General features: G+C 56.2%; 1 protein-coding gene across 1 annotated transcript in view; it reads right to left on the reverse strand.

Annotated features, from left to right (window-relative positions):
- Positions 1 to 24663, reverse strand: part of LOC133349852 (unconventional myosin-X-like) — a 68926-nt gene extending 44263 nt beyond the window's left edge. Inside the window, 2 exon segments of the mRNA XM_061563657.1 lie at positions 28 to 126; positions 24381 to 24663. Of these exon segments, the coding sequence (XP_061419641.1) occupies positions 28 to 126; positions 24381 to 24401 (120 nt within the window). The 5' untranslated portion in view covers positions 24402 to 24663.
- Between the last annotated feature and the right edge of the window lie 1290 nt (positions 24664 to 25953).

The raw sequence follows: 25953 nt of genomic DNA on the forward strand, positions 1-25953 counted from the left end.
ATGCAACGGGTGAGCTGAACTCCTCACCTGGCCATAGTCGGAGATGAGGACGAGGGATCCGCCCTCACTCGCCACCACGGAGCACGGGAGGAGCAGATCACCGTCCCTCACCCACACGCGCTCACCCTGCTCACCACACAGGGAGACACAGGCTGTCACTCACCACTCACACCGCTCACCATCCCTCACCCACACGAGCTCACCCTGCTCACGGCACAGGGAGACACGGGCTGTGTCACTCACCACTCACACCGCTCACCATCCCTCATCCACACGCGCTCACCCTGCTCACGGCACAGGGAGACACAGGCTGTGTTACTCACTACTCACACCGCTCACCATCCCTCACCCACACGCACTCACCCTGCTCACGACACAGGGAAACACGGGCTCGGTCACTCACCACTCGCACAGATCACCGTCCCTCACCCACACGCGCTCACCCTGCTCACCACACAGGGAGACACAGGCTGTCACTCACCACTCACACCGCTCACCATCCCTCACCCACACGAGCTCACCCTGCACACGGCACAGGGAGACACAGGCTGTGTCACTCACCACTCACACCGCTCACCATCCCTCACCCACACGCACTCACCCTGCTCACGACACAGGGAAACACGGGCTCGGTCACTCACCACTCGCACAGATCACCGTCCCTCACCCACACGCGCTCACCCTGCACATCACACAGGGAGACACGGGCAGTCACTCACCACTCACACCGCTCACCATCCCTTACCCACACGAGCTCACCCTGCACACGGCACAGGGAGACACAGGCTGTGTCACTCACCACTCACACTGCTCACCGTCCCTCACCCACACGCGCTCACCCTGCTCACGACACAGGGAGACACGGGCTCGGTCACTCACCACTCGCACAGATCACCGTCCCTCACCCACACGCGCTCACCCTGCTCACGACACAGGGAGACACGGGCTCGGTCACTCACCACTCACACCGCTCACCATCCCTCACCCACACACGCTCACCCTGCTCACGACACAGAGACACAGGCTGTGTCACTGACCACTCAGCTCACGATCCCTCACCCACACACGCTCACCCTGCTCACGGCACAGGGAGACACGGGCTGTGTCACTCACCACTCACACAAGCTCACCATCCCTCACCAACCACCACGAATCCGCACCAATGCGGCCGCTCTCCACCCTCCAATCGCCGTCCTCACCCCACCTACGGCGCGTCACCCCACCCCCCAACTCTCCCCCACCACCTCTGCCCCCCCCCCCCCAATCATCGCCCGGGGGTCGCTGGGCCGCGTCGCGACGCTCCTCGTCGGGAGTCGCCAACGCCACCGCTGTCGCCGCCGCAACCACCACGCACGCTCGCCGACGACGCTCCGACGACGACGACGCTCCGACGACGACGACGTTCCGCGTTGGAGGCCTCGCGAGGGGCTCGGCCGCCGCTTTCTACCCACGAGACAATGTCGATCTCACGCCACTTGGGAGTTGGAGCGACGGTCTCCCGGCGGCGCCTCTGTGTACCTTCTGCGCGCAACGAAAATCGCAGACATTGCTCAACCCACGAATGAAGGCCCCTTCCAAGCCGTGTGGTCAATGGGGATTGGTCAGTGACTGTTTGGCCATTCTGGTTAGCCTTGCTGGCCAGTGCGGCTTACTGGGAGCGCCTAGGACTGGTTCGGATATCACTCGCCCCTTGCCCTGACCAGGAATTAAACCGGTTTGTCTCACCCACTCGGTGTTCAACCACATCCACGACACTGCAGGTCACAACAACACTGTCACTCACTCTCCCACTCACTCACTCACACACTCTCGCACTCACTCACCCAGTCACTCACTCACCCACTCACTCACTCACTCTCCCACTCACACACTCTCCCAATCACTCACCCACTCATACACTCTCCCACTCACACACTCTCCCACTCACTCTCCCACTCACACACTCTCCCACTCACCCACTCACTCTCCCACTCACTCACTCACCCACTCACTATCCCACTCACTCAGCACACTGCAGGTAAGCTCACGTATCTCGCTGTTTCTTCCCGCACACTGCTCCACACTGGAATCCCCTCCTTACATCATCGTCATCATCATCTGTTTCCCAGAGCTCTTACAACAACAACAACCTCGCTCAATGCAAGCAACGTATCCACCCTGATCGATTACAGCTTCAACGGTGCTGCTTGTTGCTGGTCGCTCTGCGCTTGGGGGTCTTTGGGCCCAGTGCTCAGCAACCGGTGCTAAAGATGATCCATCAGGGTTGCCGGGTTGACAGGGCGGCTGTGCGCTAACCACTGCACCGCCGCTCGACCCCTTGTTCAATTACTGGCGAGTGTAAAGGGCAGGGATAATTACAGAAATTGTTACCGTCGGGAAATACAGCAGCACTCGGCTACCTGAGTAATTAGAGCAAACGGATGCCTCTGACAGGAATATCCAGCGCTAAGTTCTCGAGTAAATATATCACGGACAGAGCGAAGTGGAAGGAAGAGACCATGCTTGTTGATGCCTTTGAGAAAGTGCATGGCAGAGAGAGAGAGATAAACATTGCCCATAGAATAGCATTGCTCATAGACTAGCATTGCCCATAGACTAGCATTGCCCATAGACTAGCATTGCCCATAGACTAGCATTGCCCATAGACTAGCATTACCCACCCACACACACACAAACTGGCACACACCTACACACAAACTCTCATGCACCTACACACACACGCACAAACTCTCACACACCTACACGCAGATACAGTACACACAGGCCCCCCTGCACCTGCACCCGCGTCTCACGCGCTAATTAACCCATGCAGAGTGGGGGACAGCGAATGAAGGTGAGCGAGAGAGAAGGTGAGAGAGGGGGGGAGGGATAGCGAGAGAGAGAGGGGGAGAGAGGGGGGGAGGGATAGCGAGAGAGGGTGAGAGCGAATGAGACAGGGTGAGAGCAAATGAGAAAGGGTGAGAGCGAATGAGAAAGGGTGAGAGCGAATGAGAGAGAGAGTGAAAGCGAATGAAGGTGAGAGAGAGAGTGAGAGCGAACGAGAGAGGGTGAGAGCGAACGAGACAGAGTGAGAGAAGGTGAGAGAGAGCGTAAGTGGGTGAGAGAGAGAGCGAGTGGGAGAGGGTGAGAGAGAGTTAAAGTGAGGGTGAGAGAGGGTGAGAGAGAGAGAGGGTGAGAGGGAACAACCGTGCCCGGGGCTGTGTGTAATCCGTGAAGTGCACGGCTCTGGATTAGTCCACGGCCTTGTCATTATGAGCCGTCAGGGCGTACGCACGCACGGGTGCGGCACTGGAATTCGCGTCCGCCAAGGTCAGGTTCACGGTTAGACCTCGGCCCGTGGTTACTCATGAGCCCTGTGGTTCAGCGATGAGGTTGTCAGTTAGATCTTGGTGCTTCGGGTTAGGGTTTGACCTCGTACCGTGATTACTGGTTAGCACCCTAGTTTAGCAATTAGGATTGGGATTACTGGTTAGCAATATGGTTTAGCAGTTAGTGTTAGACCTATCACTGGGGTTACCGGTGTTACAGTTTAGAGGTTAGTGTAGTGAGTTGATGACTGTTCTCACACACACACACATTCAGTTCGGTTCTGCACTTAATTTGGCAAAAAGTTCCAGCTTTGAGAATTTTAAATATTTGTTTGGCTGCCACGCAGCGACCATCACTCTCATGCAGCAGAGCAGGCGGGGGAGTGCTGCCCCCTACTGTGTGTCGACCAGAGGTCACTTAAAGCAGAAGGGACATCAGACGTAGCTCTGTGCTATCCACTTCCGCGGGCCGTTCTGAGCGAACCAGAGTGACACTTAAAGCAGAAGGGGATCTCAGACGTAGTTCTCTGCTATCCACTTCCACGGGCCGTTCTACGTGAACCAGAGTGACACTTAAAGCAGAAGGGACATCAGACGTAACTCTGTGATATCCACTTCCGCGGGCCGTTCTGAGTGAACCAGAGTGACACTTAAAGCAGAAGGAATCTCAGAGGTAGCTCTGTGCTATCCACTTCCGCGGGCCGTTCTGAGTGAACCAGAGTGACACTTAAAGCAGAAGGAATCTCAGACGTAGCTCTGTGCTATCCACTTCCACGGGCCGTTCTACGTGAACCAGAGTGACACTTAAAGCAGAAGGGACATCAGACGTAACTCTGTGATATCCACTTCCGCGGGCCGTTCTGAGTGAACCAGAGTGACACTTAAAGCAGAAGGAATCTCAGAGGTAGCTCTGTGCTATCCACTTCCGCGGGCCGTTCTGAGTGAACCAGAGTGACACTTAAAGCAGAAGGGGATCTCAGACGTAGCGTTGTGATAACCTCTTTCCATTTCCGTTCTCGAACGCAAACGACGACGAAGATCTCCGGTACAACACGATCTCTGTGTGGGACCCATTCAGGCGGTGCTGCGTCTTGTTACAAGGGAGACCTGGGGGCTCACTGCGAGATTATAGTCGATGGGGCATACGCATGCCCTGACTCAGAGCGCAACATTCCTTCCCTTCAGAGTGTGCACAGCAATGGTGCACATGTGTGCTTGAGTGTACAGTGTGTTTCTGTGTGTGTGAGTGAATGTGTGAGAATGAGTTGTTCTGTGTAAGAATTAATGTGCCTGTGAGTGAATGTGTTCATGAGATTGAGTGTGTGTGTGAGGGTGAATGCGTGCGTGGGAGTGAACGTGTGTGAGAGTGGATGTGTGTATAGGAGAGTGAATGCATGTGTGAGTGAATGCGTGTGTGAGAGAGTGAATGTGTGCGAGTTGAACATGCTAGTGTGTGAGAATGAATGTGTGTGCCACCGATTTGAACCGGTCCTGGGCCTCCCTTATGTCGACTCAGCCTTAAAATAACTACCTGGTGCTGCGTGTAAACATTAGCACCTGGGGAGACAAAGGCTGCCGGGCGTGGTGTTGGCCACCCCACGACATCATGCGCCGTCGCGGCCTGAATAAGTGCTACTCGCTAACAGCACTTGCCCCAACAGTCTGTTAAGGCTATATACGGTGGGGAGGGGGGGGGGGTCTTTGTCTTTGTACTTGCGAACAGCAAATGATTTGAGTCTACGAGGCTGGAGCTCTGTGTGCCTGTGCATATTTTAAAACAGCCGTATCAAAGAGCTGACGCGTGCGAGCGTAACTGCGCGTGTTTATGTAAATGTGCGAGTTGATGTCGACACGTGCGTGCATGTGTAGTTTGTGCGAGGGAGCGGTGGTGCTGTGGTTAGCACGCTGCTCTCCGGGGCTTCGCGACCCGAGTTCGATTCCCATTCACGGCCAACACCAGTGGACGGTCATCTGAGCCCGTCCTGGGCCTCCCCCTAGATCGACTCAGTCTAAAATGAGCACTTGGTACGGTGCGTAAACATCGCCAATGGGGAGACAAAGGCGGCCGGGCACGTTGATGTAAACGCCACAAACAGCCTGTAGGGCTATTCGGGGGGTGGGGTGGGGGGGGTAGTGGCAATTGTGGTTAGCGCACTGCGCTTAACAAGAGCCCGAGTTTGATTCCGGGCGATGGCTCCGAGCGAGGGAGCTGTCGTGTGGCACTCCGCAACGTGAAACTCGAGAGGTGAGAGAAGACCCGAGACAAAGAAAGAGCAGATGCCGGGGGGGTGCGGGTCCAGACGCAAATCTGACCGTGATGGGCCCTCCCTCCTACGCCTTCAAACTCAACTGGGAGTTGCTGTGCTGCGTCTGACACTGCGATGTTGAAGCACGGGGGGGGGGGGGGGCAGTTTCCCCGATTTCGCAGTACCCCCAGGAACGGCTCTGCCAGTCGATGTTGTTGGTTTTCTACCCGTCCTGGGTTTTTTTGTTGTTGTTGTTGTTGACTTGTTCGAGGAGCTCGGTGGAGTCGCCGCTTGCCCTGGGAAATCAGAGAACTGGACACGTCTTCATCCCTGGAGCATTGGCAGCCTCCAGCAGAGGTGGGACAAAGTCATTGTTATGCAAGTCCAAGTCGAGTCTGAAGTCATCAAATTCATGACTCGAGTCTGACTCGAGTCCAAGTCACATGACTCGAGTCCACACCTCAGAGGTGGGACAAAGTCATTGTTATGCAAGTCCAAGTCGAGTCTGAAGTCATCAAATTCATGACTCGAGTCTGACTCGAGTCCAAGTCACATGACTCGAGTCCACACCTCTGGCCTCCAGTGTACAACAGTCAGCCGCTTAACAACCATAGTGTTGTGGGTAATGAACAATAATAGTGTTGTGGGTAATAAACAATCATAGTGTTGTGGGTAATAAACAAACAGGCAGCTCAAGACGTTACGTTCGGGATTAGAGCTCCTCTTCTGCCACTGTGAGATATTGTTTCTCATCATGGTATGTCCCGGGTGTTTTTTTAAAAATATATGTTTTCAAGGAAACGGTGGCAACCGCATAGCCAACGTCTGGGCGACGTGTTGCCCCCCCCCCCCCACCTTAATAGGTGCTCGCTAACCGAAAGCCAATAGGCCGATGGACTCAGATATATTTGCACGCGTGCAGTACTTTGTAGATGAGACACAATGGAGTGCCGCGTGCGTCTGTACCCACGTTGAACTTCTTTCGCGCCGTACGCAGCCAAGCGCGCTAATCGGAGGTGTGTCGTATGTGGCTACATGGGGGGGGGAGGAATCTTCTTCGTCTTTTGTGAGCGAGAGAGACAGAGAGAGAATCAGAGCACGAGAGAGACAGAGAATCAGAGCACGAGAGAGACAGAGAGAGAATCAGAGCACGAGAGAGACAGAGTTCGGGAGAGTCGGGCCCCCTGCTGGATTATTTATGTTCGCGTCTGTGTACATAATACACACGCACACACACAGACCCACACGCACACACCCACACGCACACGCGCATACCACACTCGGATACACAAACACGCCATTGTGACCACAAACACGCGCCCGCCGCGATCACCCGCACCCCAAGCACCAGCACACAGACACGCGTACACACACACGTACCCACACACACGTACCCCCCCGACACCCCCACACACACGCGCGTACCTCCACACACACGCGCGTACCCCCCCCCCAACACACGCGCGTACCCCCCCCCCACACTCACGCGTGTACCCCCACACACACAGACACGTGTCCCCCCCCCCACACACGCGCCCCTCTCTGCACGCCTTCCTCACTGCGCGATGTCAACCTCTGATAACGTTCTAGACGGGATAATAAACCGAGCACGAATTGTAGTGAAGTGTGCGCTGACAGACTGGGTTGCGAGTGATGGTCGTGGGAAGGCCTTCATCCAGCAGTGGATTCACCAATGCCTCAATGGGCATTGAGACATTGGTGCTCTCAGCTCCCCGTTTTACAGCCCTATAGAGCCAGTGGTGGAAATTCAACATCCCTATGGCACGGGGTGTGTGCCTATCCACAGCACAACCCGCTGTTGACTTCCCACAAAGTGGTGGTTAATTTTATCGACCCCCCCCCCCCCCTGCGAGCAGGAGGGATGATGGGTCGAGTCAATCCCCAACAACCGGGATTGGAACTCACGGCCTTGCGAGTCGCTCGCTCCACAGCGGAGCCGCTACCGAGCCGGTCTGGCACGGGGTCTGTACCGAGCCAGGCTGGCACGGGGGCTATACCTAGCCAGGCTGGCACGGGTGCTGTACCGAGCTAAGCTGGCACGGGTGCTGTACCGAGCCGGGCTGGCACGGGTGCTGTACCGAGCTAGGCTGGCACGGGTGCTGTACCGAGCCGGGCTGGCACGGGGGCTGTACCGAGCTAGGCTGGCACGGGTGCTGTACCGAGCCGGGCTGGCACGGGGGCTGTACCGAGCCAGGCTGGCAAGGGGGCTGTACCGAGCCGGGCTGACATGGGGCTGTACCGAGCCGGTCTGGCACGGGTGCTGTACCGAGCCAGGCTGACACGGGTGCTGTACCGAGCCAGGCTGGCACGGGTGCTGTACCGAGCCGGGCTGGCACGGGGGCTGTACCGAGCCAGGCTGGCACGGGGCTGTTCGCCGGCGCGTAGCGGGCACTAGCCAACAGCTGGCATCACCGGGGGCCCCCAACACTCAAGGCCTGCCACGGGAACTTGTATCCGATGGGGTGGAAGGGCGCCGCCTCCGAACGTCACGTCAGATGTTCAATGGGCCGTTTGTTGGATACTTGTTGGAAGTAGTCGCTAAAGTTGATGGGCAGCAGACAAAACTCCTGTTCACAATTACGAGTGGATGTGTATACTAACAAAGACAAAGATCCCCCGTACCCCCGTGTAGCCTTCAACAGACAGTCGGGGAAGGTTGCTGACGAGGGAGTGGGTGAGTGGCCAGCACCACGCCCGGCCGCCTTTGTCTCCCCTGTGCTGATATTTAAACACACAATGTGCCAGGTGTTCATTTATTAGCCACTGACATCGGTCGCGAGCCAAAGCTGAACTCTGGCCAATTGGGTTCGTGGCGCGGTGCGCTACCCACTGCACTACAGCTCCTCTTACGCACACACACACAACAACAACACTAAGCGATGGTGACGTCACCGCGGCGCTTGTGCCAGGCTAGGTGCATTTGAGGCCATCACGTGGAGTGTGGAAGGCTCGCAGCTGGCAGGAGGTCACGAGACAAACCCAGGTGGTGCCCATGGTAAGACTGAGTGAGATGACTGGTAGATGCACCACCTGTGCTCCCCCACTACATTGAAGGGGAGGCCTTGGGACCGGTTCAGATATCACCTACCACTGATGTTAGCCGTGGCCCGAGAATCAACCCCATGTTGGCCGGGTTCGTAGCGCAGTGCACTGAATCACTGCACCACCACTCCACACAAACCAGCGACCCGAGTTCAATCCCTGGTCAAGGACGGCGTCAGCGGCGAGAGACGTCTTGTATCTGAACCAGTCCTGGACCTCCCCTAGATCGGCTCGGCCTTAAATGAGTGCCCAATGCGGCGGAGCGACAACGCCAAAGGTGGCCGGGCGTGGTGCTGGCCACACCACCCCAACCGTCATAGGCGCTACTCGCGAACAGCACTTGCCCCTACATCCTATGTAGGCTATACGAGGAACCTTTGTCTTCGCCATAAATACACAGGACCAACAAAATGAGCACGTGGCCAGCACCAGGTGTCAGGTGAGAGCGTTGGGGGGGGGAGGAGAGGGGGTGTGAGGGGGGGAGGGGTGGAGAGACAAAGCGGGCATGGGAGCGTGGATGGGAAGGTAACTCCGAGACAAAGGCAGGAAAGCCGATCCTGACACGGAGAGCTTTATAGGGATAGGCAGCCATGTGTAAACACGGCACGTGACACACCTGGCGACAGGTGGCAGGCAGGGAGAAAGACAAAGAGGGCCGGGAGGTTGCGACGGTGCACGGAGAGAACGACAGCGCACGGCTCTTATCTCGTAGCTGCGATAATGCGCCTACCCCACGGGAGTTGTGCCACGCGTAGGTTACAGCTTCGTTCGTAGAGGAAAAAAAAATCATGTTTAATGTCTCTTGCGCCGTCACTACAGAGGGCAGCTTTAGCTTGAAGGCGTCACGAGGTCAGCCCCCCCCGCCCCCCGCGTGACTGCGGAGCCCCTCACCCTGTGTAACATGACAATCACCGTGCCTCTGGGTGTCTCTGTGTGTGTCTGTGTGTCCTGTGTGTGTTTGTGTGTCTCTGTGTGTGTCTCTGGTGCTGTGTGTATCATGACAATCACCGTGCCTCTGGGTGTCTCTGTGCGTGTCTGTGTGTCCTGTGTGTGTCTCTGGTGCTGTGTGTATCATGACAATCACCGTGCCTCTGGGTGTCCTGTGTGTGTCTGTGTGTCTCTGTGTGTGTCTCTGGTGGGGAGCGGTAGTGTAGCGGTTAGCGCGCTGCGCTATGAATCTGGCGACCCGGGTTCGATTCCCGCTCACGGCTAACACCAGTGACGATTATCTGAACCGGTCCTGGGCCTCCCCTAGGTCGACTCAGCCTTAAATGAGTACCTGGTGCGGTGTGTAAACATCGCCACTAGGGAGACAAAGGCGGTCGGGCGTGGTGTTGGCCACCCACCCCCTCGTGTACCGTTCCGGCCTTCATAGGTGCTCGCTAACAGCACTTGCCCCTACAGTCTGTTAAGGCTATACGGGGGATCTTTGTGTCTCTGGTGCTGTGTGTATCATGACAATCACTGTGCCTCTGGGTGTCTCTGTGTATGTCTCTGGATGCCCTGTGTGTGCCTCTGGGTGTCTCTGTGTGTGTGTCTGGGTGTCCTGTGTGTGTCTGGGTGTCCTGTGTGTCTCTGAGTGTCTCTGTGTGTGTCTTTGGTGCTGTGTGTAACGTGACAATCACCGTGCCTCTGAGTGTCTCTGTGTGTGTCTGGGTGTCTCTGTGTGTGTCTGTGTGTCTCTGTGTGTGTCTCTGGTGCTGTGTGTATCATGACAATCACCGTGCCTCTGGGTGTCTGTGTGTGTCTGGGTGTCTCTGGGTGTCCTGTGTGTGTTTGTGTGTCCTGTGTGTGTGTCTGTGTGTCCTGTGTGTCTCTGGGTGTCCTGTCTGTCTCTCTGGTGCTGTGTGTATCATGATAATCACCGCGTCTCTGTGGTGGTTGTGGTGGTTGTTGGAGTCGATGATGGTGATGTTGTGGTGGTTGTTGTTGGAGTTGATGATGGTGATGTTGTGCTGGTTGTGGTTGTTGTTGGAGTTGATGATGGTGATGTTGTGGTGGTTGTTGTTGTCGTTGGAGTTGATGTTGGTGATGTTGTGGTGGTTGTTGTTGGAGATGATGATGATGTTGTGGTGGTTGTCGTTGGAGATGATGGTGATGTTGTGGTGATTGTGGTTGTTGTTGGAGTTGATGGTGGTGTTGTGGTGGTTGTTGTTGGAGTTGCTGATGGTGATGTTGTGGTGGTTGTGGTTGTTGTTGGAGTTGATTATGGTGGTGTTGTGATGGGTGTGGTTGTTGTTGTTGATAGTGATGTTGTTGTGGTTGTTGTTGGAGTTGATTATGGTGATGTTGTGGTGGTTGTGGTTGTTGTTGGAGTTGATGATGGTGGTGTTGTGGTAGTTGTGGTGGTTGTCGTTGGAGATGATGATGTTGATGTTGTGTTAGTTGTTGTTGGAGTTGCTGATGGTGATGTTGTGATGATTGTGATTGTCGTTGGAGATGATGATGGTGATGTTGTGGTGGTTGTTGTTGGAGTTGCTGATGGTGGTGTTGTGGTGGGTGTGGTTGTTGTTGTTGATAGTGATGTTGTTGTGGTTGTTGTTGGAGTTGATTATGGTGATGTTGTGGTGGTTGTGGTTGTTGTTGGAGTTGATGATGGTGGTGTTGTGGTAGTTGTGGTGACTGTTGTTGATAGTGATGTTGTTGTGGTTGTTGTTGGAGTTGATTATGGTGATGTTGTGGTGGTTGTGGTTGTTGTTGGAGTTGATGATGGTGGTGTTGTGGTGGTTGTGTTCGGACGTGAGCATGGACGGAAACACATCCTGGTGAACATCCCCCACTCCCCCCCTTTCTTCCTCCCCCCCCCACCCCCGCTCACTGCCACTTCCAGCCACAGCTGCAGCTCCAAGGGGGAGGGGAAGAGGCAGCTCTACCCCTCCTCCTCCTCATCATCTCTCCGCCTCCCAACTACACACCACCATCATTATCATCCCATCCTCTTCATTACCCCATCATCATCATCACCATGATCCTCTCTCTCCTGCTCATCACCTTCCATAGTCATCCACCGTTCCTCCTCCTCCTCGTCATCATCATCATCATCGTCTGTTCCCCCCTCCTCCATGATCTTCATTTCCCGTTTTATTTCGTCTCTTACATATTCCTCCTCCTGCTCACCATCACCCTCCTCTCCTCGGAAGAGCGGCTGCGCTATGAGCCTGGTGGCCTGCGTTCGATTCCTGGATGCGGCTAACATCGTTGGCGAACGATGTCCCAACCGGTTCCTGGCCAGCCCGTTCACCAACCTCCTGCAATGAACCAGCACGGTGAAGTATGATCGAACAATTCCGTAGAACCGACGACACGTGACGAGGGAGGCCTTCATTCAGCAGTGGATTGATAAAAGGACGTGACATTGCATATCAATAATTGCATCATCATCATCATCCTGCCTTCCCCCCCCCCCCCCTGCTTCCCAATCTCCTCCCTCCCTCTCTTCCCCTCTCCTCCCTCCCCCCACAGCCCCCTCCACTCGATTCCACATTCCTCACCGCCCCTCACCCTCGCAAGAGTCTCGAGAGCTCGAGGAGGCAGAGCGAGCGCGCTCACGGCTCGAGCCGCCCGTAGGTCAACGAAAGGTAAAGGCGCTGCCCTGAAACTGCCCGCTCAAGCCCCTGCTGGCGGAAGGACCTCCACTAGCGGGGGTGGGGGGGGGGTCTATAGATCCCTTCTCTTTAGGGGTGGGGGTATGTGGGTCTACTCTTCCACGCTGGTCCACACGTCTTGGAGGAGGAGGTTGCGTGGCCGATACAGACAGGATGGAAGCATAGACAATACAGTACAACCATGGACATATATATGTGAACCCATATGTTATACACAGGTGAACCGTTGTGTACGGTGGACCCCTATATACACATGCAAATGACTCCCTACACTGTACAATGGGTGCCCCATAGGTGTGTCTTTAGCCTTACGGTCCTGGGCCTCCCCTAGGTCGACTCGGGCTCAAGTGAGTCTCGTGTGCGGTGTGTGTAAACATTGCCACTGGGGAGACAAAGGCGGGCAGGGGTAGTGTTCTGGAACACCCACCCCCTCGTGTGCTGTTCGGCCTTATGGAGCCCTTGCCCCGACAGCTTGTTAAGGCTCCGCGGGGGATATTTGTCTTTATCGTCGCGTGCAATGCGCGCGTAACGATGTTCAATTGTACCGGTGTGCACCCCCTAAACCTGCACAGGATGGACCTGCAATGTTACACTGCACGCGCGTGAACCCGCGTGCGTGTGCACACACACCACACACACACACAGGGGGAGCACGTGGACACGCGGTCTACGCGTGCGCAGAGTCTGGTGAGCGCAGATGGGGGAGGGGATGTAGGTGAAGCGGTGGTGTGGTGGGGGGGTGGGGGGGACGTGGGGGGTCACAGGAGAGGTCAAGTTACCCCCCCCTCCGGTCAGCCATCGGCACCGACACCCAACGTGGACAAAGGCCCCGTCCGTCACCACCGTCATTCGCGCGAGGGATATCATTTCTGGCCCAGGTGAGCGTGCCCATTGTTGATTTCTGGCCCAGGTGAGCGTGCCCATTGTTGATTTCTGGCCCAGGTGAGCGTGCCCATTGTTGATTTCTGGCCCAGGTGAGCGTGCCCATTGTTGATTTCTGGCCCAGGTGAGCGTGCCCATTGTTGATTCGTCTCTTCCGAGGGAGGGACCTCCATCCTCTGCACCCCTAACGGGGAGCCGCCTCGAGGTGAGTTCAACTTGGCCTACTCTTCCATACGTCTTGGAGGAGGTGGGGGGTAACCACACTTCTCACCACCACCAGCACCAGCACCACATGCATACCTGTCAATCGTAGACTAACTGTGGTTTACCCATTTAGACGAGACCCTGGGGTATGAGCACGCCGAATACAAGCACAGTTCTAATATAAGCAACACGAGCTTACATTTAGACTATTGGTGGGTGGGGGAGGCAAGAGGCAACTTCTCATACGAGCACGCTACTTCGGACATAAGCACATTTGCTCTTACTCGTAAGACTATAGGCACTGCTTTTACACACACACACAATAGTCACACGATTAAACGATAACACCTCACAGACATCAACCCACATCATCATCACCATCAACACCATCTCTCAAGATCGTAATCACCAGAGGTCCCCATCGAAAATGGGCATTCATTGCCCGATGGGTTTTTTTTTTACCTTCGCCAAAATAAAGCAAAAGCCATCACCAATAACAGCGGATACCGCGGTGATAATAATCGTGTTTACATATCTGTGTTTACCCGTGTGTGTGTGTGTGTGTGCGTGTGTGTGTGTGTTTACCCGTGTGTGTGTGTGTGTTTGTGTTTGTCCGTGTGTCTGCGTGTGTGTGTGTGTCTGTGTGTGTGTCTGTGTGTGTGCGTGTGTCTGTGTGTGTGTGTGTGTGCGTGTGTGTGTGTGCGTGTGTGTGTTTACCCGTGTGTGTGTGTGTGTCTGCGTGTGTGTGTGTGTCAACTCAGCCTCAAGTGAGCACCTGTCGGCCGCAAGGTGAACAAACACGAGCACCGGGGGAGACAAATGCCGTCCAGGTGGGGGGGGGGCGGTCACACCACCCCCTCCCCCCAGTCGTCACGTGCTACGCGGAGCTTAACATGTGCTCGCTAACAGCCCCCCCCCGACCCCCACAGTGTGCTCGAGGCTGATGTGGGGAGCGGGGTTCGGGGGGGGGTCTCACTGTGCACGGTTGCCGAGGCGGAGCGGTGGCGCAGTGGTTGGCGCGCTGCACGAGGAACCTGGCGGCGGCCCCGAGTTCGATCCCCGCCCGCTGGCCGATGTCAGCGGCGAGCGATACCCAAATCGGTTCGGACCCCCCCCTCCTCTCCCCCCCGCCCCCCAAACCCCACTCCACCCCGCCGCACCGCCAAGGCCGGACAACTCTGCACCAACCGCTCGTGACCACCGTGGTGAAGTATGGTCAAGCAGCTCGCAGTGGCAGACACGGCGTCACCCAGCAGGGAATTGCCTAAGGACGCGACGCCACACCACGCCACATCATATCACGCCACACAACGCTGCACCACGCCACACCACATCACGCTACACCACACCACGCCACACCACGCCACACCACGCTACACCACACCAGGCCACAACACATCACGCCACACCACACAACGCCACACCACATCACACCACACCCCACCACGCCAGACACGTGGAGCCACCGGATCCTCTGCAGGTGCAGACGGCAGGGGACGCGCCGTGGAGGGCGGTAGTTTCACAACAACAACAGTCATACTAGTCGTATTGATATTGAATGATAACTATATATCAGGGCTGTAACCTCTCTGGCATAAACATCAGGAGGTGTAAGATGTTAAAACATCTAATAGACACGCCTAATGCAAGGCACCACCATCAAGTCTGCATTAACCACACACCATACTTGTGCTAAAACATGGAAAGCGATATGCTTCGATCATCTGTGCATTGTCCTCGAAACCGATTGTCCTGTACTAGAGAGAGTGTCGTTGTAAACAAAAGCCGTAAAATGCGGCCAGTACCGGGACAATGCAAACGACGCAGCATTAATAGCTCCGATTAAGGCAGTTATATCTATGGGACTAATACTACTAATAATCGACTTATCTATCCAGGAGAGCCTCGCCGAGTCGTGCGACTTTTCTTCGGGAGGGTGCTGCTACACTGGGGACGTTTTTTTTTCTATCTCGAGACTCTCGCAGCCAATTACCGATGAGCGTTTCGTATACACGTGGTAGGAAACCGGAGCACCCGGATAAAACCCACTCGTGCAAGGGGGCAACACTCAATCCCCGTACAGATGAAAACAGATGGTGATGAGTTCACTTGCCGTACTTCCTTCTCCGGCGAACAAGGGTATGGTACCTGTCCATGCCTTCCACTGTCAAGGGCTGTGACTTCTTCCATGGTTACAAGGGGAGATCTGTGTGAGTCTCTACGGATGCGTCTCTGTGTGTGTGTGTGTCTATCATTTGTGCTTTCGGGGTATCCTGTGACCTTCTGCTCACAATCATTAAGGACCTTCATGATGGTGGGCAGGCCCGGGTCAAAGGCGACCGGGCGTGGTGTTGGCCACCCACCTCCTCCTCGCGTGCCGTGCCGGCCTTCATAGAAGTGCTCGCTAACAGCACTTGCCTCAACAGTCTGTTAAGACTATATGGGGCGATCTTTTTCTTTGTGTGCGAGTGTCTGTCTGTGAGTGTCTCTGTGTGTGTCTCTGTGTGTGAGTGTCTCTGTGTGTGAGTGTTTCTGTGTGTGCGAGTCTGTGTGTGTGAGAGTCTGTGTGTGAGATTCTTGTGTATGAGAGAGTCTATGTGTATGAATCTGAGTGTGAGTGTCTCTGTGTGTGTGTGTCTCTGTGCGTGAGTGTCAATGTGTGTGAGTGTCCTCTGTGTGCGAGTGTCTCTGTGTGTGTGTCTCTCTGTGAGTGAGTGTCTCTGTGTGTGAGTGTCTCTGTGTGTGTCTCCGTGCGTGAGTGTCTCTGTGTGTGTGTGTCTGTGCGTGAGTGTCTATGTGTGTGAGTGTCTCTGTCTGTGATTGTTCTCTGTGTGTGAGTGTCTCTGTGTGTGAGTCTGTGTGTGAGCGTATGTGTGTGTGTGTGAATCTGTGTGTGCGAGTCTGTGTGTGTGAGAGTCTGTGTGTGAGATTCTTGTGTATGAGAGAGTCTATGTGTGTGAATCTGAGTGTGAGTGTCTGTGTGTGTCTCTGTGCGTGAGTGTCTATGTGTGTGAGTGTCTCTGTCTTTGAGTGTCTCTGTGTGTGAGCATATGTATGTGAGTGTCTCTGTGTGTGAGTGTCTCTGTGTGTGAGTGTCTGTCTGTGAGTGTCTCTGTGTGTGAGCGTATGTGTGTGTGAGTCTCTGTGTGTGAGTGTCTCTGTGTGTGTGTCTCTGTGTGTGTGAGAGTCTGTGTGTGTGAATCTGTGCGTGAGATTGTGTGTGAGAATCTGTGCGTGAGAATCTCTGCGTGTGTGAGTTTGTGAGTGAGCGTGTCTGCGTGTGTGAGTCTTTCTGTCTCTCCCTGTTCACCACTTTATGGGCACCTCGCTCTTGTTGATCTATTCCTTTGTTCGTCGCTCTCGCTCTGTTTACATCTCTCCTGGACGCTACTTTCTCTGTTTCTCTCTCCGTTTTCATCTCTCTGATCATCTCTGTTTGCCATTCACTCCCTTATCATCTCTCTTTATCTTCCTGTTAATCTCTAGTTCTCAGTCTCTCTCGCTGATCATCATCTTTACTTAATTCAGATTTTCTTGCAAACATCTCTCTGCTTTCTGGTCAAATACCTCTCCACGTCTCCCTGTCCTCTGTTCTCCTCTCTCTCTCTCTGTTTCTCTTTCACCTCTCTCTCTCTCCCCGCGGAGTCGTGGATTTTCCGGAGGAAGTGGTGGGGGCAGGAGAAGATGCGGGGGAGGGAAAGGGGAGTTATGGGTCGGTGGGGGGGGGTTCGGGAATTTTAACACAGACCGGAACACAAACAGCCCAACACAACCACAACCACGCACAGGGGATCACATAACCACACACACACAGTCAACACACAGTCAACACACAGTGACATGCATACGCAACCGATAACCACACTCACACCACAGCAGCTACAACCGCGGTCACACAACCACGCAAGCCCATCGATACGCACAAGAGCCGCAGCCACAAAAAAATGCATAAACCGCATAACTCCGTCCACACGTCCACAACCAGGATGACATGAACACACAACAGCGCAGCACCACAACCGCACCGACTGTTCAACTGCACAAAGATGAAGACACAAATCGTTTAACAACCATAAGAGGTTTTCCGGGGGGGGGGGGGGGGTTAGATCGCGTAAATATATAATGTGTCGTTAAAACCCGCCACCACCCGACACAGCCAACGAGTAAGGGTTGTGCTGTACTAGTGACGAATTGCCACGTTCCGTTTACGTGACAAGCCTTACTAGTTGGCCGTGGCGGGTGGTGGCGGGTTTTAACGACACATTTATATATTTACGCGATCTAACCCCCCAAGAAAACCTCTTATGGATGATATTGGTCGGCGAAAGCCTGTCACGTGTTAAACATCCTTTAGCAAGACCGTTGGGGGGGGGGGAAGTGCTGTTCGCAAGCAACGACGAATGTTGTTAACTAAGAGGTTGTAAGCACGGTACACGAAGGGGATGGGTGGCCAACGCCACGCCCAGCCGCCTTTGTCTCCTCAGTGCTGTTGTTTGCGCACCAAAGCCTGAACTCATTTATGGCTGGGTCGACCTAGGGGAGGCCCCGGGACCGGTTCAGATATTCGCCACCGGTGTTGACCGTGAGCGGGAATCGAATTCGGGTCGTCGGGTTCGTGCTAACCGCTACACTACCGCTCTCCACACACCCCACATACACACAGTGACACAGGCACATACACACAGTGACACATACACACAGGCACATACACACAGGCACATACACACAGGCACATACACACAGGCACACATACACACAGGCACATACACAGGCACATACACACATATACACAGGCACACATACACACAGGCACATACCCACAGGCACATACAGGCGCATACACACAGGCGCATACACACAGGCACATACACACAGGCACACATGCACACAGGCACACACACGCATGCACACAGACGCTGCCACGTCTCTGCCACGTGCCTCTCTGGCGTGCGATCGGGGTTTATGAAATGACTTGAGCGCGCACAGCTTCACACATAGCCTCTTCACAGCCTACGTACATACAACAGCGGCCACCATTCGCCAACTAAGTAGCCGTGATGTAACCACAGCACTTGTGCCAGGCTAGGTGCACTTTGAGGCCATCACATTATGAGGGTAAGACTCGTTGCTGGCAGGTCATAGGACAGACCCAGGTGCCGCGGGTTGATTGACTGAAATGACTGGCAGATGCACCAGCTGCGCTTACTACTGTACCAATTCACTGCTTTATCTGCCCGGCGCTCTGCTCTTTGTTGTGAGCGTCGCTCCTCTATCACTCCACTGTTGCCGGGCAGTTGGAGGCAGTCACCTCCTCCATAGAGGCCGATCTTGACAGGGCTGGTATCGGTCATCGGCAAGTCCACACAGCTCTACATTCTCCTGTACCGCATCAGTCCACATCTTCTCCAGCCCGTGTCCCACTAATTTAGCCCCCTCTACCCGGCCAAACAGAAGCTGCATGGGCATGCGGGCTCCATGACCCAGCCAACGCAGCCTCGCCTGCCAGAAGGGCTCACTGATGGGACCGTATCCAGATATTTCAAGGATCTGTGAGCTCCTCACACAATCCAGCCCACACAGTGTACATAGTCACACACATTAACACAGCCGCACACATATCCTCCACACACACAGCCTCATGCAGCGTATACACTCTACACACACAGTCTACAAATACAAAGATAAAAAGAAAGATCCCCGTATAGCCTGCAATAAACTGTTGGGGCAAGTGCTGTTAGCGTGCACCTCTGAAGGCCGGCACGGCAAACGAGAGGGTGGGTGGCCAACACCACGCCCGGCCGCCTTTGTCTCCCCAGTGGCGATGTTTACACTCCGCACCAGGTACTCATTTGAGGCTGAGTCAACCTAGGGGAGGCCCACGACAGATTCAGGTAATCGTCACTGGTGGTGGCCGTGAGCGGGAATCCAACTCGTGTCACCGGGTTCGTAGTGCAGAGCGCTAACCGCTACACTCCCGCTCCCCACACCATCACACACACACACAAAGCCTATATAGCCTGCGCAGCGACACGTATCCTGCACACACACCCTTACACACCCACACAGCCTCTACAAACAGTCAAACATACACACAACACATTCACACGGAGCCCTATACACAGCCTACACACACAGCCCCCCACACACACAGCCCCACACAAACACAGGGCACATAAATATAGGCGGTCTATTGAGCCCACGTTCGTCGATGGGCCCAATGTTCCGAGAGCACTGACCGTGCCCTTCTCACACTCGTGGCGACTCCGTGCCGTTCACCTGGCGTCCAATCTCACGCCGCTCCTTGCGGACGATGTCGGCAGCAGCACGGCCACGGTTCCAGAGGCCAATCTCGAGGTCTGCCGGCCAACGCGAGGCAGCTTCAGCAGCGAGAGAGTTCGTCTCGCAGCTCTGCTCCTCCTCCTCCTCCATCGACGGAGCGTAGACTACAGTGGTTTCCTGTACGGTCCATAGCTTGGGTTGCGTGGTCACAATCGCGCTACCGTGGCTTGCCTCAGATGCATCACTGTGGATCTCTACGCGTCTCTATGGACGCGATCTGTAACCCAAAAATCAACCAATTATGAATCGCGGGGTCGTGCAAGGCTGTCATCGTCACGCAGGAAGGCGCCGCTGTGTTTCACACACAGCGGCGGGGCAATGTGGCTGCTGCTACTACTGTGTGGTCAAGCCTGGAGCATCCCCAGCGGCAGCTGTCTCTGTGTGGCACAAAGCTATCGACGCAGCTCGTGAACTCCGACCGAGAAACTGCCGGGCGTTCCATTTTCAAAATCTGGCGGCGCGACGCCGGGCACGCGGTGGCCACCACCGCTCCGTTTGCCCAACGACATCGATGGGATCCCGAGACGCGCCGCCCCCCGAGATGCTGGCGCGTAGCATTTGCGGCGAACACAAACCGAGGCAGTTATTTACCAGGGCGGCCACGGGTGCTCGAACCCGCGCGACGGGTGGAGCGACCTGGACGAGCGGTGTCAACGCGCCGGCACTCGGCCTGGTCGCCCTCCCCCCACAGACGCCGCGAAGCTCCCTATCCCCCCCCATGGGAGTCAAGGAGGAGCCGCTGACTCTGCCACGAGAAGGCGGTATGGCAAGATGTAGACTAATCTCCACCTGTTCCGTCTGTGTGGGGATAGAGTGTTTCCCCCTCGCATATGTGGGTTTTCTCCAGGTGCTCTGGTTTCCTCTCATCCGGACGGAGTCGAAACGAGACACGCAAACGCTCTTTTGACGATCTCCGCCTGGTCACCAAATGACTGCACAACAACAACAACAATCCCAAACAAATTTGGGTTTATATATAATGTTGGCTGATTCCAGCCGTGGTGATATTGTTATAGGTTTGACAAGCGAACAACACAGTCTGTGCCGGGCACGTACGGAGTGTGTGCCCCTCATGTGGACAAAGCGCCCCACCGAAGTGATTCCACTGTGATTCCACTTCGGTTGGTCGACACACACGACCGCAGGTCGCTTGTCAAACCAGGAACTATGGACTCTGGGTCTGCGTCTGTAGGTCTCTGAGACTCAGACAGAGGATGGCGGATTACCAACGGAATCCATGGACCAACACGGGATACTGGATACCTTCACAGGACCCATGTATTAACACAGGACCCATAGACTAACATAGCACCCATAGAACAACATAGGACCCATAGACTTACACAGGCGCCCATAGATTAATATAGGACCCATATACTCATACTGAACCTATAAACTCACACAGGACCCATAGACTCACACAGGACTCATAGACTCACACAGACTCACATAGGACCCACAGACTCACACACCGACCTAGAGCCAGAAACGTGCATCGGGACTGGTAAGATCAACTTAGAGTGAGGGTAGAGACCCCAGCGCTCCGTGGGCTCTTAGGCGGCGTGCCACACGGCTCCCCGCTCCGTGCGTTGACGTCTGCGTGGGTCCAGCGCTCGCTACCGGGCCGGGCCCTCTGCGAGGTTCCAGCGGCGGCGCGTCTGCCGCTCACTGCGCAGTTCGATTTCCGGCGGCCGCCCTGGTTACGCCTGCGGTGGTGTGTGTAGACCGCAGTAGTAATACGACTACGACAGGGTTCCCTCGGTTTGTGCGCAATTTGTTTGTAATGCATCTACCGCACGAAGCAAGGGGAACCTGCATAGTGCAGGCAGAGGCCACGAGTGGGTTAGTTGGGTTGTCACCTCTGGGACACAGCACAGCTGGGACCCATCGTGGGCAGAAAGAATGTGTCCCAGTAGCGGAAGAAGTGAGAGCTACGCAGCTAAAACACGCGTCGCCTGGAGCGGTGCGATATTGCACGGCCCGGCTACGGATGAGTTGAATGCCTCCGAATCGGTGACCGGTTTTCGGTAACCGACTCCGGCCTACTGACGAACGATTGTCCCCGCGCGCCGGAACCCGTACAAACCGCACGGCGGCAGGCCCAAGCACATCGCCCGCACTCGTCTCCCAGTCGTAAAGTTTGCAGCCCTGCAATGGCCCTCTCCAGCCCGCTCACTCGCGCCCGTGCTGACGGACGGAGGGGCCTCCGCTGGAGGGGGACCGCGAGGGACCTTGGCCTGCTCTTCCACGCTGGGCCACAGCGGTGGGCGCGCCGCTGTTGCCCCCCACCCAACCCCCCCACCGTGGCAGCGAGTGGTCTTCGGGCTCTCAGGTCGAGGGATGAATGCCCGACGTTTAAATGCACTGGACATGTACATAAGTGCGCAAACCTGTATTGACCAGTTTTTGTTCTGAATTCGGTTACGGGCTATGCAAACATAAACCGATTTTAGCGACCATCATGAATACGCATCATGTCATGGTCATGCATTGCGCTGGTACACGCACGTGCGGTCATAGTTTTCGTACAACAAGACAAAGATCCCCCATGTAGCCCACGCGAGCTGTTGGGGCAAGTGCTGTCAGCAGCACTTGTGAAGGGCGGAGCGGTGCACGAAAGGGCCCGGGGCGCGCGCGCACCGATCAAGGTCGAGCCGAGCGAGGGTGGCAGCCCGCACGAGGAGGCATTAGGCAGAGCGCATCTGTGTTGGTGGTGGCCTTGTGCCAATGGTGGGAATTCCACGTTTCTATGACAGGGTCCAGTGCACACAATAACCGCTTATACGGACCCTCGTTCAGTGTAAAATGCTAAATTGGTACAATAAAAGCACTTGTCGAGAGAGGAGAGAGAGAGCGAGAGGCCTTAGAGCCTCCGTGAGTCTCTCTCGTTGTGAGCGCAGCGCTCCGCGGGACGAAGGGCAAGGGATGAGATCCGTCTCGCGGCCATAGCCGTGAGAGCGTTGTCGGCTTCGTCACTCGCGGTCCGATTAGCGGCTCCAACTCGCGGTGCACGGGGCAAGCGAGGAGCACAGGTGAGACGCAGGTGCAGGTAACAGACAGATACAGGTAAGGAAGGTGCAGATACATGAAACGCAGGTGAGTGACACGGGTAGAGGTGAGACAGGTGCAGGTTAGAGACACGGGTTTCGGTGCGATCCACAGGTGCAGGTGAGGTGCAGGTGAGAGACATGAACAGGTAAGAGGTAGGTCCAGGTGAGTAATTCAAGAACCGGTGAGACACAGGAACAGATGATTGCTACACATGAGACACGGGTACGAGTGTGATTCGGCTACTACAGGTGAGCCACGTGTGCAGTTATAGCCACGTGTGCAGGTTGAGACACGGGCGCAGGTGGGAAACCGGTAGAGTTGACATACAGGTAAAGTCACCGCACTGTATAGGACCAGTTTAGAAGCTTGCGCCGTGGCCAGGTGACGCAAGTCAACACAGAGATACCCCCTCCCCCACCCTCCCCCACCCTCCCCCATCTCCCCCATCTCCCCCCACCCCCCATCTCCACCCTCCCCCCACCCCCCATCTCCACCCTCCCCCCACCCCCCATCTCCACCCTCCCCCCACCCCCCATCTCCACCCTCCCCTCATCTCCACCCCACCCCCCATCTCCACCCCACCCCCCATCTCCACCCAACCCCCCATCTCCACCCCACCCCCCACCTCCACCCCACCCCCCCACCTCCACACCCCCTTTCCTCCTCCCCTCCCGGGCGATTCAAACCAGATCCTTATACAGTACACGAGACCCCTACTCACCCGGCGAGACCCTGCCAGGCCATGTTGTGACTGCAGCCTCACCAGGTGAGCACTTTGCCTCACCAGGTGAGACCTCGTCAAGTCGACATGAGCTCACCCGCCACTGCAAAGCCTCGAGCAACTTCCTCCAGCATCGACAACGTCACCAACTCCACCACCAACTCCACCACCATCATTTCCACCATCATTTCCACCATCATCAACACTGATGACCCCACGACTGAACTCCATCACCACCACTTGTTGGGGCAAGTGTTGTTAGCGAGCCCCTATTGAAGGCCGGCACGGCACACGAGGGGATGGGTGGCCAGCACCACGCCCGACCGCCTTTGTCTCCCCAGTGGCGATGTTTACTACACACCGCACCAGGTACCCATTTGAGGCCGAGTCAACCTAGGGGAGGCCCAAGACCGGTTACAAATAATCGTCACTGGTGTTGGCTGGCCGTGAACGGGAATCGAACTCGGGTAACCAGGTTCGTAGCGCAGTGCGCTAACCGCTGCACCACCGCTCCCCACTCCACCATACGTGCTCCACCGACAACTCCACCACCAAAGTCGATCACTCCACACTGCTCCACCAGCCCCGTCCAGCACGTCCTCGTCCCGTCACCGCAACTCCACCCGCACAGCTTACACATTCACTTCTGACTCTTAACATCGACTCGACGTTCACCACCAACATCTGACACGAACGCCTTACCTGGTGATGCTGCTGCTGCGGTGGCAGTGGTGCACAAGCACCGCCAACAACAACAACTCGACACATGCGGCATATACACTGCGCGACCTTAAAAGGAAAACATAACAGGGCGACGTTTCGGGCAATGACCCTTATTTAAAAACAAAACAAAAATCACTCCCAATTTCAACTAACAAAAACCTTCAACAACAACTCAGTCATCATGTCCACGTCCACCCACACATCCACCACCACCACCTCCACTCCCGTCGCGTCTCACCACGGGGTGGAACCCTTCCATCACGCCAGGGCAGCTGTCGCCACGGCGCGTGCAGGGGAAGCGAGGGGGTAGAGATGGGTGGGGGGGTCGAGAGGGGGGGACCCTTGCCCCGTCCTCACATCCCGGACCCCCTTGGTGTCGGGATCCTTCAGTCCCGGGGTCTCTGTTTCCCGGGGTCGCGAAGCCTTATCCGGGCCCCGCGCTCGCAGCCTCATTCATCGGGAGCGAGTCAACGTGACCCACGCGCTCCCGACTCGAGAGTGAGACGCTCTTGCTGCCTCCCCGCTCTCCCACTCGGCTCTCTCCTCCCCCTCTCCACGTCCTCCTCACACTCCCCGCCCTCTCTCGGCAACTCCCTCCACACCCCCCTCTCCCTTCTCGTCCCTACGGCAACTTTATATTCCCTGCCCCACCGCCTCTCCTCTTCACACTTCCCACCCCCCTCTCTCCCCGTCTCCCCTTCTCCCTATCTCTCATTCCCATCTCCCCTCTATCCTCTCCCTCCCCTTCCAACTCTACCTTCTACCCCCCCCCCCCCCCCCCACTTCTCCTCTAACTCCCCATCTGCCCCCCTCTCCCCTCCCCCGGTCCGTTCACCCTCTCCCCTCGTCTCACTTTCTCTCCACCTCGTCCCTGCCTCTCCCTTTCCCTCCCTCCTGACTCTCACGTTACTCCAATGTTGCTTTAAGGAGACCATAACTAACGGGGCAAAAAAATGGGGAGGGGGGGGCTCTCTCACCCCCTCCTCTCTCTCCTTCCCGCGGTGTGGAACTCCGCCTGGGGGTCTGGAAGGCGCCTCCTGGCAGGAGGCAGGAAGCGACGGCGCGGTGTGGTGCCGTGAACTTGCATGCCTGCCCGGCCACCCTCAATGGGAGGGCACGTGGAGTGAAATGCGGGGGCAGTGGGGGGCTACCGCTATTCGTTAAGCAGCGCTTGCCGTGTCCACCTTTACACGGAATAAGCACGGATTCCGTCCCCCCTCTCTCCCATCCCCTCTCTCCTCTCGTGCCTCTCCCACTCGCGCTCCCCTCTCTCCCCGTGCTCTGCGCGTTCTCACTCTCTCTCTATCTCGCGCTCTCTCTCTCTCTTTTCCCCCGTCTTATCTCCCTCGACCTCCGCACCTGATCATCAACAACAACATCAACAACAACAGCCGCCGCCGTTCCCCACTAAGTGGCGTCACCGCGGCGCTTGTGCCAGACTGGGTGCACTTTGAGGCCACGTGAAGTGTCGAAAGGCCGCTGGCAGGAGGCCACGGGACAGCCCCAGCAGGTGCCACGGGCTGACTGAGATGTGCTCCCCACAGTGCCATCGCTCTGCGTTTTAACCGCCAGGAGCTCCGCTCGTTGTTGTGAGCGTCGCTCCTCCGCCCTCCGTTGTTGCTGGAGGGCGACTGCCTCCAACTGCCCAGTAGCAGCAGCAGCAGCGGCGTCCTTCACGAGCCTCCTCCACTGTGACCCCCCCCCCTCACCTGCACCCCTCACCCCAGGACCCCCTCCCCTCTTCTCCACGCCCCCCAGGCCCCCCTCGCCCCTGGGCCCCCCTCGCCCCTGGGCCCCCCGCGCTCTCAACT

This window comes from Lethenteron reissneri, chromosome 31 (assembly GCF_015708825.2).
Source record: "Lethenteron reissneri isolate LAM-NWPU_2019-01 chromosome 31, ASM1570882v1, whole genome shotgun sequence".
Classification (NCBI taxonomy): Eukaryota; Metazoa; Chordata; class Hyperoartia; order Petromyzontiformes; family Petromyzontidae; genus Lethenteron; species Lethenteron reissneri.